The 13,247-nt window shown below is 49.5% G+C and overlaps 1 protein-coding gene and 1 pseudogene across 1 annotated transcript in view; both read left to right on the top strand.

The window, feature by feature from the left end:
- Ttl (tubulin tyrosine ligase) overlaps nucleotides 1–9,668 on the top strand; it is a 27,881-nt gene extending 18,213 nt beyond the window's left edge. Inside the window, exons 6-7 of the mRNA XM_023717363.1 lie at nucleotides 5,208–5,351; nucleotides 8,661–9,668. Coding sequence (XP_023573131.1) covers nucleotides 5,208–5,351; nucleotides 8,661–8,775 — 259 coding nt within the window. The 3' untranslated portion in view covers nucleotides 8,776–9,668. The remainder of the gene's footprint in view (nucleotides 1–5,207; nucleotides 5,352–8,660) is intronic.
- LOC101564715 overlaps nucleotides 8,871–13,247 on the top strand; it is a 10,708-nt pseudogene continuing 6,331 nt past the window's right edge.

Genomic DNA, 13,247 nt, shown 5'->3' with positions numbered 1-13,247 from the left:
ATATTTATTTATTTATTTTGTGTGTGTGTGGCCAGCTCAGCCCACCAAGGGGCGGGGCTGGCTGGCATGTGGTGCTGGGGATTGAACCGAAGTCCCTGTGTTTTGCTAAACTTGTTCTAAGTAGGTTCTTTAGACTACTGAGCCATCTCACCAGCCCCTGTTAATTCTTTAAATATGTTTTAAAACTCAGCTTTGGCTCTATTGAATTTCAGCTTCAATGCTGGGATTACAGGCATGTGCCACCAATCCTGCTGAGAACTTTAAAATAAAGTATAACACGCACAGTGGACAATTAGGTGACTTTTCATTGTATGTGTGCTTACTTGCCCATGAAGTAACTCAGGATACAAAACATTTATAACCAGGTGTGTGGTGGTACACGCCAGGAATCCCAGCATTCTCAGAGGCCAGGGCAGGAGAATCACAAGTTCAAGCCCAGCCTGCGCAGTTTAGCAGATTAGTGAAACCCTGCGTCCAGATTTTTTTTTTTTTTAAAGGGCTATGGTATAGCTCAGTGTAAAGGCCCTGTACCACCAAAAGCATTTTATAGTACCCCAAAGACTCCTTGGAACACCCTCAAGATATTTATTTCCTGCCAAAGACAGCTAGTCTTGACTGTTATCATTATAAATTCCTCGTTTTATTTATTTTGGGGAGTGGTAGCTAGGAATCAAACTCGGGACTTTGCACTTGCCAGGTAAACACTTATGCCTCTGAACTATATTCCCTGCCCTCTTTGCTTGTGTTCAAAGCTTATATGAATGGAATTATACTCTAGTTCCTGTTTTATGTCCAGCTTTTTTTTTTTTACATTGCGTGTGGCATTTGTTCATGTTGTACAGAGAGTACTTTGTCCTTTGTACGGCTGTGTAATGCTCCATCATGTGGACATTCCAGAGCTTATAGCTTCTGTACTTGGTGAATATCTGGGCTTTATTTTTGGTAGCTTAGACCTATGATCTGTATGGCAGTGTTTTTTTGTCAAGTCTTACATTGCTCTGGAGGATAGGTCCTTGGCCCAAGACAGTGCGTGCAGGAGATTGTCCCTGCCTGCAGACAGTAGGGGGCGCTGTCCGCGGGACCCCTTGCTTTTCATTGGCCTGTGTCATTGGTGCTGCATCCCAGTGACTGAGGTGTCTTCTCTAATGTGTTCTTATATGAAGTGCAGTAGTGTCACTCAGGGTTTAGAGTCCTTTCTCCAGGAGTTGTTGATGGCCTGGAGGACACCAGGTAAGGTGGCTTAGGTGACAGGTGGGCCGGGGTCACTCCTTTGGGGCTGTCAGTGCCCTTGGGCATTCAGCAGCTTCTCTGTGACTGTGCTCCAGCCCAAGAAGATGCAGCGCATGTAGTCTTGGAGCAGGAAAACAGTCCTGAATTATTTATCTTGTGTTTCCAACAGATAGAAAGTAATATTTAGGCTTGTTCCAGCTTACGGTATTTCCTTTATGTGCCAGAGTGTAATACTGCCTTAACTTTTTTTTTTTTTTTTTTTGGTGCCAGGAATTGAACTCAGTACTTTGCGCTTGCCAGGCAGGCAGTTGTGCCACTGAGCTATATGCCCAGCTGCTGACTTCACTTTATTTTTTAGGGAAGGGTCTACAGGGTGTTCAGGGTCTCACTATTAGATTGGACTCGCAGTGATCTGCCTGTTTACAGCCTCCCAAGAGCTGGGATTACAGGCCCATGCTACACGCCCAGTCTCAATTGCCGGCTCAGCATGCCTGGGAGTGGGGCCGGCATGGCAGGCCAGCGGATCGAACCCTGGCCCCTGCACCTGCTTACAGGTGCTTTAATACACTGAGCTATTTGGCCAGCCCTTTGACTTCACTTTCATTCCTTTCTTTTCTTGGTTTTCTCTCTCTTAAACTTTCCTTAATTACATCTTAATTATATGTTAAATGCCTTCCTCCCCCCCCCCCATTTCCTTCCTTTCTTTTTGGTTTTTTTGAGATAGGATTTCCCAATTTAATTCAGGCTGGCCTTGAACCCACTATGTAGCCCAAGCTGGCCTCAGACTCACAGTGCTCCTCCTGCCTCAGCTTCCAAGTGCTGGGATTATGGATGTGCGCCACCGCACCTGGCTCTTTTTTGATTTTTGAGCCAGGGTCTTGCTATGTAGTCCAGGACAGCCTCCAACTTGCTGGGTAGCTCGGGGACCTTGGATTCCCAATCCTCCTGCCTCATCCTTCCAAATGCTAAGCGTGCTGAGATTATAGGCATATGCCACCATTCCTGGCTTAAAGGATATTTTAATTGAAGTATATTTAAGAGTCTCAGTGTAGAAATAAGCTGTTATATTTTTGTGGGTTTAGGGTAGGAGTGATAATGGGGCTCAAATCCAGGGACTTCACACTGAGTACATCCCCAATGCTTTTTATTCTTTATTTTGAGCCAGGGTCTCACTAAGTTTGCTAAGCTGTCAAGCAGTTCTTGAACTCCTGAGTCAGATGGGCTTCCTGCCTAAGGCTTCCTCGTAGCTAGGATTATAGGCACTATTTTTTAAACAGAGTATGTGGTGCGTGTGGTAGTGCGACTGTGTAATCCTGCCACTTGGCAGGCTGAGGCAGGAGGATCACACATTTGTGGCCAGCCTAAGCAACTTAGTGAGACCCTGACTCAAAACAGAACAAACAAGGGCCAGGGATGGAGGTCTGTAGGTTTGCCATTGCTGCCTGGGTTCAATTTCCAGTACTGGGGGTCGGGGGAGAAGAATGTGCTCCTTCCTCTGTAGTTTATAGATGAACAGGAGAAGAAATTTTTATTCTCTAAGACTGTTTTAAAAGATTTAGACATATCTACACAAATACTTTCTTTTGAAAAGTTAAGAGGCGGAAATTACCGATAAGGATACATTTTTGAGTGGGTCATGGGAGAAAAAAGGTTTCCCAATCTTTTTCCTACTAAACACACAGTTGTAGGGACGGACAGTTACCTCTGGAATCTGAGTCATCGGAACACCTTGGCCCAGTGTTCATCTGAGGGAAAAGTCAGGGAAAGGGAAAGTCTTCATTAAAAAGCAATGGCAGGGGCTGGAGAGATGGCTCAGTGGTCTAAAGCACCTACTTGAAACAAGCTTGGCAAAGCACAGGGACCACGGTTTGATCCCCAGCACCACATGCCAGCCAGTTGCGCCCCCTGGTGGGCTGAGCTGGCCACACACACACACACACACACACACACACACAATAAATAAATGTAATAAATAAATAATTTAAAAAAAAAAAAAAAAAAAGCAATGGCAAGCCAGGCATGGTGACACACGCCTGTAATCCCAGCACTTGGGAGGCTGAGGCAGGAGGATCGGTGTGAGTTTGAGACCAGCACGGGCTGTGCAGTGTGCTCAAGGCCAGCCTGAACTGCACAGTGAGACCCTGTCTGAAAAACAAACAAACAGAAATGGCTTGTGGCTCTGGGACACAGTGTCCCTCACTTATTGTGGAAGTTACGTTCCAGAGACCCCCATGATCCGTGAAATAGAGACGTGGTATTTTAGTATTTATATATATTTTAAGGCTTTATAAACCCTTCCTACACTTATACACCTTTCCCACACTTTTAAAAACACTTCTAATGTTCTTGGCCATTTTCTAAACTTATACAACTACATAATTTTAACAAGATACATATACTGTATGGTACAGTATGGTTTTTTGTTTTATTTTGTTTTTGGCGGAACCAGGGATTGAACTCAGGCCGTTGCGCTTGCCAGGCAAGTGTGTATTCTACTGAGCTATCGCCCCGGCCCACTAGTACAGTATGTATTCATCCACTAAAGAAATACATACTGTAAACAGTGTGTTTTATTTTGATTTAATATTCTTTTTTGTGTGTGTGGCCAGCTCAGCCCACCAGGGGGCGGGGCTGGCTGGCATGTGGTGCTGGGGGATTGAACCGCGGTTCCTGTGCTTTGCTAAGCTTGTTCTAAGTAGGTGCTTTAGACCACTGAGCCATCTCACCAGCCCCTTTAATATTCTTTTAATATGTTAGAATTAACATTTTAAATATATTTTTATACACTTAAAAAAATTTTAGGCAAAAATCATTAAAGCCATAAATGCTGCACATACACATAAGTACCATACACTACCAAAAATGCCTCAATATAGCGAAAAATCCATGATAAATAAATTAATATTTTTTGACAACCTGCAAAACAGTCTGTGAAAGTCAAACCACAGAGTAGCAAAGGACTACTATATTTGTTATAGCTAGCAGCTGTGCATTATTCATCAATATTAGATTCGTAGTTAGTGTCATTGATAGTGAATTCATGAAATACACTTTTATATGGGAGGAACATTTATGACACACTTCTCAGTGCCAAGAATTATGCCAAGTTCCTTACGTAATTATCTCTGAACACTGTTAGCACTCAGAGTAGCCAGTTGAAGGCTTGGGCTCCTCGTAGTCTGCAGAGTCTCTCCTCAGGGCGACACAGGCCCCGGCTTTCTCCACGAACTCCACCCAGGAAAGGGTCATGACCGGAATTTCAGCTTTAACTTAGACCAAAGCCTTGCGCTGTTTCCCGAATGCCGGCCACTTCTGCCGCCACATGGTCCCAGAGACAGACCTAGCCCTGAGAGTCATAGAAGGAACATCACAGCATCCTGTCCTGACGGGGTTACCTGAGACACTGGCCCCATGTCCCTCTGAGGACACTGAGGTCTGCTGTGTGCAGAAGAGGGACTTTGAAGGGTGGAGAGGAGCCAGAGCCCTCACTTGACAACTTGAGTTACAACCAGCCCTGGTAAATGAATTGAGTTCGTAAGTCAAGGTCTGCTGTTATTTCAGTGTTCGATTTTCATATGCATAACTCATAAACCTTTTAAGTAGCAAACACTTGCCAGTAGAACCAGATCTAGTGAAAGAAACTACTAGGACTAGCATTCTTTGTTACCAAGAAATGTGGCGGCAGCCCCAGCTTCCCCTGTGGGAGGACTCTGCATCGGGAGAGGCCACAGGGACTCTGTGGCATGCTCCCTAGGACCTGGGACAGGGACAGCAGCTTTGCCTGGAAGAACCCCAGTGGTCGCATGCGTTTCTAACAAACTCTGTGATACGTAGCATTCGCTCGGTGATACATTTTTTAAAAAGGAATTCAATTGCAACCCATTTTTACGCACGCTGGCCATCAGATCTTCGGAGCACAGCTCTGCGCCCTCCGTCTCCATCCCCCATCCTCAGCAGGCTGTCGCCCTGTCCTCCAGGAGCTGCCTCCTGAGCGTGGAGCCGGCCATCAGCACCAGGCACCTCCCTTACCAGAGCTTCCAGCTCTTCGGCTTCGACTTCATGGTGGACGAGGAGCTGAAGGTCTGGCTCATTGAGGTCAACGGCGCCCCGGCTTGTGCTCAGTAAGTCTGCCGAACGCCGCTGCGTCTGACAAGCGGGAGTGGGTTGGCACTTGGCAGCGTTTGACCCTAGGGCAGAGCCCTGCACTGCTGAGGGAAGGCTGCCATGGGGCAGGAGTGCTTCCGAGGACCCCGGCTGGCATGGGAGCTCAGCTCTGTCGTCACCTTCCTCGTGTCCCATATGGTGGCCAGCCTTCAGGTGATGGCAGACGCATGCAAGTGTCAAGCAAAACTGGTAACTGCCCAAGAGACTCTTGTGTTCACCTGAGCGAGCAACAATCCTGAGAGTGGGAGAGACAGTCACACTGGGGCAGAAGGTAGTCTGGACGCGGGCTGGCCCTGTGACGCTGGGGAGAGGGCCACGTCCCGAAGGGAATGGGGAGAGTGTTCAGCGGGATGCAGCATCCAGGGACCCAGCTCTGTGCTGGTGCTGGGCGCTGGGCAAGAGCAGGCGATGCCCACATGAACAGACTCTGTGCTCGGGCCCAGTTCTCCTACCTCAGTGCCACTCATGTTGGGAACCTACATGCTTTGGCCCAGGGGCAGGCCTGCTTCTTTCATGCCATACAAGCAAGGAGGGATAACCAAGCGCAGAGGTGGGCATGGGCACAGCGACTCCTCCCTAGCTCAGGTGAGAGCTCAGCTTCGACGGCCTTTCCCCACAAGCAGTGCTTAAGTTCCCTCTCGCCGCTCAGCTCCACACAAGCAGTCACGCGGCTGGTCCTGCCGGAGCCCAGCCCAGCCCTCTGGTGTTAGTGACGCAGCCCTGTGTGGCGTCTTCTCTGGACTCAGGCTCCCTGGGTCTGCCCAGCACCTCAGTGTCTGCTGGATTCCTTTTTTTTTTTTTTTTTCCTGAGTCTGCCTAGGCAGGGTGGGGTATAGACCACAGATAAAGACCAGTGTCCCCAAAGAAACCCCCTTAAGGAGAGATATGTACACTGCCCAATTCAGTAGGAATCATTTTGTACTTCAATTTCAGTGAGAAAAGGAGAAAACATCTCTCTGTTAGGTTCATGATTTTGTGTGGAGAGGCCCCTGGGGTGGGAGTTGGGGGCTCATGCTGAGGGGTTTCAGTGCAGATGGAATCACGCTGTCTCAGCCTCGTGCTGAAGGAAGTAACTTTCAAATGCTTTTTTGCTTGTTTCCTAAAGGAGGAAAAGGAAAGGGATTTGGTAGGAGGTGAGGTGAGGGCATAGGCAGTCTGTTCATGACCTGCGGGTTCCATGTTTTTGTGCATGGTCGCATATTGACTTCCCTGTTTTGTTTTATGGGAGGGGGGGTGTCACATACTTACCTGTTTTTGCTGGGCGGGGGTCCAAGTGTCCTCCTCCATCAGAAATGCCCAACGCGGGGGCCAGGGAGATGGCTCAGTGGAATAAGTGCTTCCCTGGCAAGCGCAAGGATCTGAGTTCAATCCCTGGTTCTGCAAAAAAAAAAAAAAAAAAAAAGAAAGAAAGAAAGAAAAGAAATGCCCAATGCATGAGTGGGCTTAAACATGTTGAAGCCACTTTGTGTCTTCCTCTTCCCAGCATTCCCTGCAGAAGCTACACCCAAAGGTGGCTTATGATGAGTCATGAAATACTGAACATGGTGTATTTTGACAGCTCTTGGCTCTTGGTGACTGACTGAGCCCCAGATTTAGTATTTACCCCTTTTCCTGTGGACCTCCAGGTTCCTGTCTCTTCAGAAATGAGAGGTTGAGTAGTCGGACCATGCCAAACTATGGAAATGAGACTTGATTTGTGTAGACAGAGGTGTGGGACTGTGAGTTGGGGATGGGAGAGAGAGAGAGAGAGAGAGAGAGAGAGAGAGAGAGAGAGAGAGAGAGAGAGAGAGAGAGAGAGAGAGAGAGAGGAGAGGGAAGAGAGGAGTGGCAAGTGAGGAGTGGGGAGAGGGGAGAAAGGAGAGGGAGAGAGGCAGAGACAAAGACGGACGGAGAGAGAGAGAGAGGGAAGAGAGGAGTGAGGAGTGGGGAGAAAGAGGAGAGGGAGAGAGAGAGACAGACAGACAGAGACCGACTGACCGACTGACTGACCAACTGACCAAGCAACCATAGCAGGAGAAATGAGGGTTACCTAGCACTTCGGACTTCCCAGAAAAGAAAATAGAAGCATGAACTTTTCCTTCCCGGGGCACTCCAGCAGGTGGGGACACAGAAGCACCAGCCTCAGGGCCAGGAGTAGATAAGAGGGTCTGTGGTGGGCAGCTGAAGGGAGAGGCTGGCATGCAGCAGTGGGGCCGGGAATAAGCCCTTGAGGCTGTCCTGACTGGTGGGGATTGGAAAACAACACTTTCTGACAATTAGGAGAGTGAAGAGCTCCACCCTAGGTGGGCTGGTTTGCCCTTGCCCTTGTTTTGAGCCGCTGGGATCCCAGATGTGTCCAGAACAAGTTGTGTGGGTGGACACATCGGTCCCAAAGGGTCATCTCAGATTAGGGTTTTCTCTCTGGCCCACGCATCTCTGGCTTTTGCCTGGGTTAGCGTCGACCCGAGGGGCCTGGCTCCAGGGCCTAGGTGCTACCCCAGGGAATCCTACAAGGGTAAGTAGGAGGTAGAGGTCTCAAGCTCTCTAAAGTGCTCAGAAGGAGGCTTTCTTTTTGACTTGTTCACTGTGGTGGTCCCCTTGCCTGTGGAAGAAGTTCAGACCTGGGGCCCATTTGCTTGGGGCCTGATGTGACCTCCTGTACACCAGTCCACTTGTGATAGCCACTTCTCCAAGTCAACTCAGTTCCTGCTCCATGGTGCGTGCTGCTGCTCCATTCATGCAGCCTTCTTCTCCCTTTCCCCAGCACGCGTGCATGCACACACACACGCGCGCACTCACACCCGACGTCCCTCCCTCCTTTTCTCTCTCTCTTCCTCTCCCTCCCTTTCCTCCCCCTCCTTTCTCCTTTCTCATCTATGCTGCTGTCTTTCATCTGTCTAACTTCTCTTTATCTTCTGGACCTGGCTTAGCTATGGGACCTTTCCAGTGTCCCCTGAACCTTAACAAGTTGATTCCCTGGGTCATGCCTGCACGTCCACGTACACTCACGTATGGGCAAGGGGCTCTCAAGCTGATGAAATGGCCTGTCATCCCTGCCAGCTGCAGCAGGAATTGTCTGTTCTGGCCTTCTATGAACATCTGTGAGGAAATGCTTTATCTACATGCAGTGTCTCCTGCTGTGCATCTATAAACCAGGGATATGAGGTTTATAAAGGTGATCAGGAGATGGAATTTTTGGGACAGATCTTAGTTAAAATAGAAAAAAAATTTTTTTCTTTGCACTTTGATGAACTCCCTCAATGACATTTTTAAAAAACTCATTTCAGGAAGCTCTATGCAGAGCTGTGCCAGGGCATCGTGGACCTGGCCATATCCAGTGTCTTCCCGCCCCCGGATGTGGAGCCGCAGCCGCAGCAGCCAGCTGCATTCACCAAGCTGTGACCAGCGGGGCCCTCAGAGCTGCCTTGGGAAGTGCCCACAGCCCTGCTCCACAGCAAGGCAAGGGTACCTACCAGACTGCTGCTCGTCAGGCCAAGATGGGGAAGAGAGGCAACTTGAACAGCGTGACAGAAGAGAACAGGAGAAGAGGGAGCGACCCCAGAGCCTGCTGCCCAAGGAGCGGCCCTGGGGAGCTCTCTGCGGTGCTGGTGCAGCGGGGGAAACTGAGGCACGTGTCTCCGAGTGGGGAGTGGAGCGTTCGTCCGTGGGGCGGAGACAGGGATGTGGCTCCTGCGTGCGCCCACCCTTGGGAAGTCTCCCGAGCTCGGTGACTCTGGGGCAGAGCCCCTGCTCCCCGGGCTGGCAGACCAAGGGCCTCTGCTTGGCCTTTCCCCCACCTGCTGCAGCCTTAGTGCCTTAGCTCTGTGCCCAGCTGCAGCCCAGCTTTCTGGGACATGAAGTGGATGTGGATGTTGGAGCACCTGGAAGGCGGCCCATGTGTCCCCTGCTCGTCCCCTCTACAACACTCTGTCCTCCTAAGCCCTGGACGAGCATGCACCAACAGTCCTTAGTTTCGCGCCGTGCGGCAGCTCTCTGCAAAGGCTGCTGTCCTTGTCTGCTTTCTGGTGGGGTGGGGTCGAGCTCCTGTCGGGGGTCCTCCACATTGGGCCCAAGCTGTGTCCCCTGCGCACTCCATCTGCTCTCTGCATGTTTTAGAAACAAAGTGACGAGTCTGCCAAACTTAGAAGCCTCCAATAAGCATGAGAGGAAAAAACATACAATATCTTGCTTTCCTTAATAGGTTGGATGTGTTGGGGGGGGGTGTCTTTGAAATATGATTCTCAATTATTTTTGTTTTAATCAGAGTGCTAACTGCATGGGGCCGGTGAGATAGCTCAGTGGGCAAAGCACCTGCTTAGGCAAGCACAGCGATCAGGGGTTCGATCCCTGGCACCACATGCCACACTGGACACACTAAGCAGGCCACTGAGTCTCAGCATGGTGATACATGCCTGTAATCCCAGCGCTGGGGAGGCTGAAAACAGAAGGGTCACTATGAGTCTGAGCTGCACAGTGAGACCCTGCACCAAATTAAAAAAAAAAAAATACTAACTGCAGATCTGCAAAGTTTCCTTTCCTTCAGTTTTTTAAAATTTATTAAATCTTGGAGGTCAGGAAGGTAGAATTCCATGCCCCGTGTTGTGTTCAGATGGCCCCGGCCAGACACGGGTGGCTTCCCCTCTTCTGGGGTCTCCTCGTGCTTCACGCACCTCGTGGGGCAGGTTCCATTACAGGAAGGACTCTGAGTCTGCTTGTGCCTACAGGCATCAGGAGAGAGGCGCTTGAGTAAGTGTGTGTCCTGCCTAGATGGGAAAGAGGCCATTTCAGAGCTCCGTGCAGCTCCTTTTAAGTCTCGACAAAGGTGTACAGGGAAGATGTGGTTTCTAAGTACTGGATCTGCCGATATTTTGAGGCACAGATCTTGCGAGGCTTCTGGGGAGGCAACATCACTAGCAGTATGAAGATGTTTCTTGTCATCAATGCGAACTCGAATTTACTGCAATCTTCCTGCCTCAGCCTCCTGAGCACTGGGATTACAGGTGTGCACTGCCATGCCTGGCTGGGCTTTTCTTACAATGCCCTGGAAATCATAATAGCAGACACACAGGAATCTGTACTCCTCCCCAGGACATGTCTACTCCTTGTGTGTTCCAGTATCCCTTTCTGCTTTGGGGGTTCTGCAGTCAAGTGAGACTTTTACAGTAGAGAGAAAAGCATCCCCTCCTTGGGTATGATGAGCTGTGAAAGCTTTCGATGAAAAAGAACTAATCTTGGAAATTATGTGCTAGAGAGAGTGATGGGTGATTGGACGGGAAGCCAATACAGTGAATTGAGGAAGGTCTCAAACAGGTTGGTGCTCACAGTAATTGGGAATTAGGCCAAGTCCCACTGAATATCTGGAACATAGGGAATGTAGGTTGAATGCAGGGCAAAATAAGGGCCAGTGGGGAGTCAGTTCTGGAGGTCCAGCGCTGCTGGTGAGTTAGCATGTGAGACTCCTAGGAATGGAGTGAGAGCTGATCCCATCTCGGCAAGAGGCACACGTGTTTAGAAAGTGAAGGGTCTGGGTTCTTGGCAAGTGTAGGTGGGCTGGCAGGGGGAAAGCCTGGAGGTTTCTGTGTGCTCTGGGACCCAAATAACAGGAACATTCTGGAGTGTTCTGGCTTATACAGTGATGGAGCTCAGAATTCAGGTGTTAGAAAGTCTGTGGATCCTGATAGATTTTCGAAGAATCCCAAATCTATTGCTTCCTCACATGTACTTGTGGGAAGTACAGCTACAATGTATTTCTAGCCGGAAGATTGGCTCTGAGCTTTCCCACCCCTTCCATGGGGCCCTCGGCAGAGCTGGTTGTGCCTGACTCCCCGGTGTCACAGGGTTGGTCCACGTAGGTAAAGAGCTGTTACTTAGAGATGTCAATCCCGCTGTTGGCTCTGTGCTTTGACCACAGTTTCAGAGGAGCCCTCCCCTCTCTGTGCCTTAGCTTCTTATCTCATGGAAGTGATTGTCTCCTGACCAGGCACTACCTCAAGGGCTTTTTGTGAGGACAGAGAGCAGGAAAACTCAAGAGCCTTGAACACCATGCTGACTACATTCTACAAACATCTGCAAACCCTTGGAAACAAAATGTTGGTGCCTACACCTTCACTTTCTCCTGGCCCCGGGCAGTTAAACCAGAACCACAGGCAGCAGCCCTGTCTTGAGATGCCTTGAATTACTGCCTAAGAGGATGAAAATAAATGCATTATTATGTGGAAGAATCATGTAAGGCTAGAGGCTTAAAAAAAAAAAAAAAAAGTTCTTTTTGGAAACGGGCATCCCTTTAAGAACACCCAGATCCTGACATCTATATTTGTGGTACGAACCACTGTTGTCTAAGCAGGTTCTCCATTTGCTTCTCACAGCATTCGAAAAGTCAGATCTGCTTAATATAAAGTTTATGAAGCTTGACCACAAATATAAACATGTGGATTTATAAATCTCCTAAATGAGTGTGAAAGTTTTAGTTTTGAGAGAGAAGCCCTTTCCCTCACACTGACCTCCTCCGTGATAAATCGATCCCATTTTACCGGGAACATTTAAGTGCCTCGGTGTTTGTATGGTAGGCAGAGCAAGCGCCGGCGCGGTCCCAGCCGATGGGATGTTCTGCAAGATCCCCAGGGACACGGTCAGGTGCGCGGAGTACCTGAGAGCACCGGAGATGTGCTGGGATCCACAGAACCAGCAAGGGGCCGTAAAGCTACGGAGTACTTTCACAAGCAGTGGCAGCGGTGTTGACGGGTGGTGCCAGTCCTGTCCTGGGGGTGGCAGAGGGGCCTCCACCAATACAGACAAGGTAGCATGTGGGTGCTGGAGAGAACACAGAGCGGTGGACACGTCTCGGATCGTGGACACCTAATCTGTACCTACAAAGAAATTATTTCGGAAATGAGGCAATTTTGTGAATGTTTAACAATGCCTGGAGCATTAAAGTAATGATATTTCAAGCATGTTTGCCCCCTTTGCTTGTGTTATTGTAGATGCTGACTGTCCTACAGGTTTTTGGGGGTTTCTTTGTGGGTTTTTTTTTGTTTGTTTGTTTTTTGTTTTTTTTTTTTGGCGGAACTGGGGATTGAACTCAGGCCCTTGTGCTTGCCAGGGAAGCGCTTATTCTGCTGAGCCGTCTCCCTGGCCCCATAGAGGTTGTTTAAATCCACAGTGCTGCTACCTAGAAGTAGGCAGACTACCTGGAGGCAGCCAGACAGTAAGTACGTAGGCTTTTACCGGTCTTCAGCATCCTGTTGCCTATTTGTCTTTTCCTCAAGTCTTACAAAGCATCAACGTATTCCAGACTCAGGCCGTGCAAGCCGTAAGCCAGACGCGGCCGCAGCCTCCTGACCCAAGGAAGCTGTGCCGTACCTCAGCTTGTCCTCCAGGAGGCATGAGCTCGCAGGTGAAGTGGTCTCAGCTGCCCACACCAGCCCACCATTTCCCACACCTCTGGGGTGTTCTCTGAGTCATGGTGCGAGTGGTGATGGGAGGCAGACAGTTGTGAAGAAGAGCTCCTGGGCTTCGAGCTGGAGGCAGCTTCTGTCATTACCCAGACAGCCAGGGCGACCTTACCGAGTGTAAAGGCCCGGCCCTCGCCAAATTCTTGAATATCCCTCCTGTCGCTCCTCAGGAACTTAGTCTTGGGTGGAAGGGCTTTGTTTATCGAAATTGTCATTAACTGGTAACATTTTGTGCTGGGAGGAAGCATGCTTTGAACTCTTATGTGGGCTGCAGGGCCTGCTTCTGGCCCTGAAGAGGGTCCTTCGTGTCAGATGTGACGGAATACACTGTGCTGGGCTCAGCAGAGAGTGCGTGAGCCAGACGGGCAGCCGGGTAGCAGGTTCAGAGACGCTGGAGCACCTCCATTAGAAGCTGTCCATTTG

The sequence above is a fragment of the Octodon degus genome, unplaced genomic scaffold (genome assembly GCF_000260255.1).
Source record: "Octodon degus isolate 3935 unplaced genomic scaffold, OctDeg1.0 scaffold00052, whole genome shotgun sequence".
NCBI classification, from domain to species: Eukaryota; Metazoa; Chordata; class Mammalia; order Rodentia; family Octodontidae; genus Octodon; species Octodon degus.
Note: the sequence above shows the minus strand (reverse complement) of the source record. Positions and strands in the feature narration are given on the sequence as shown.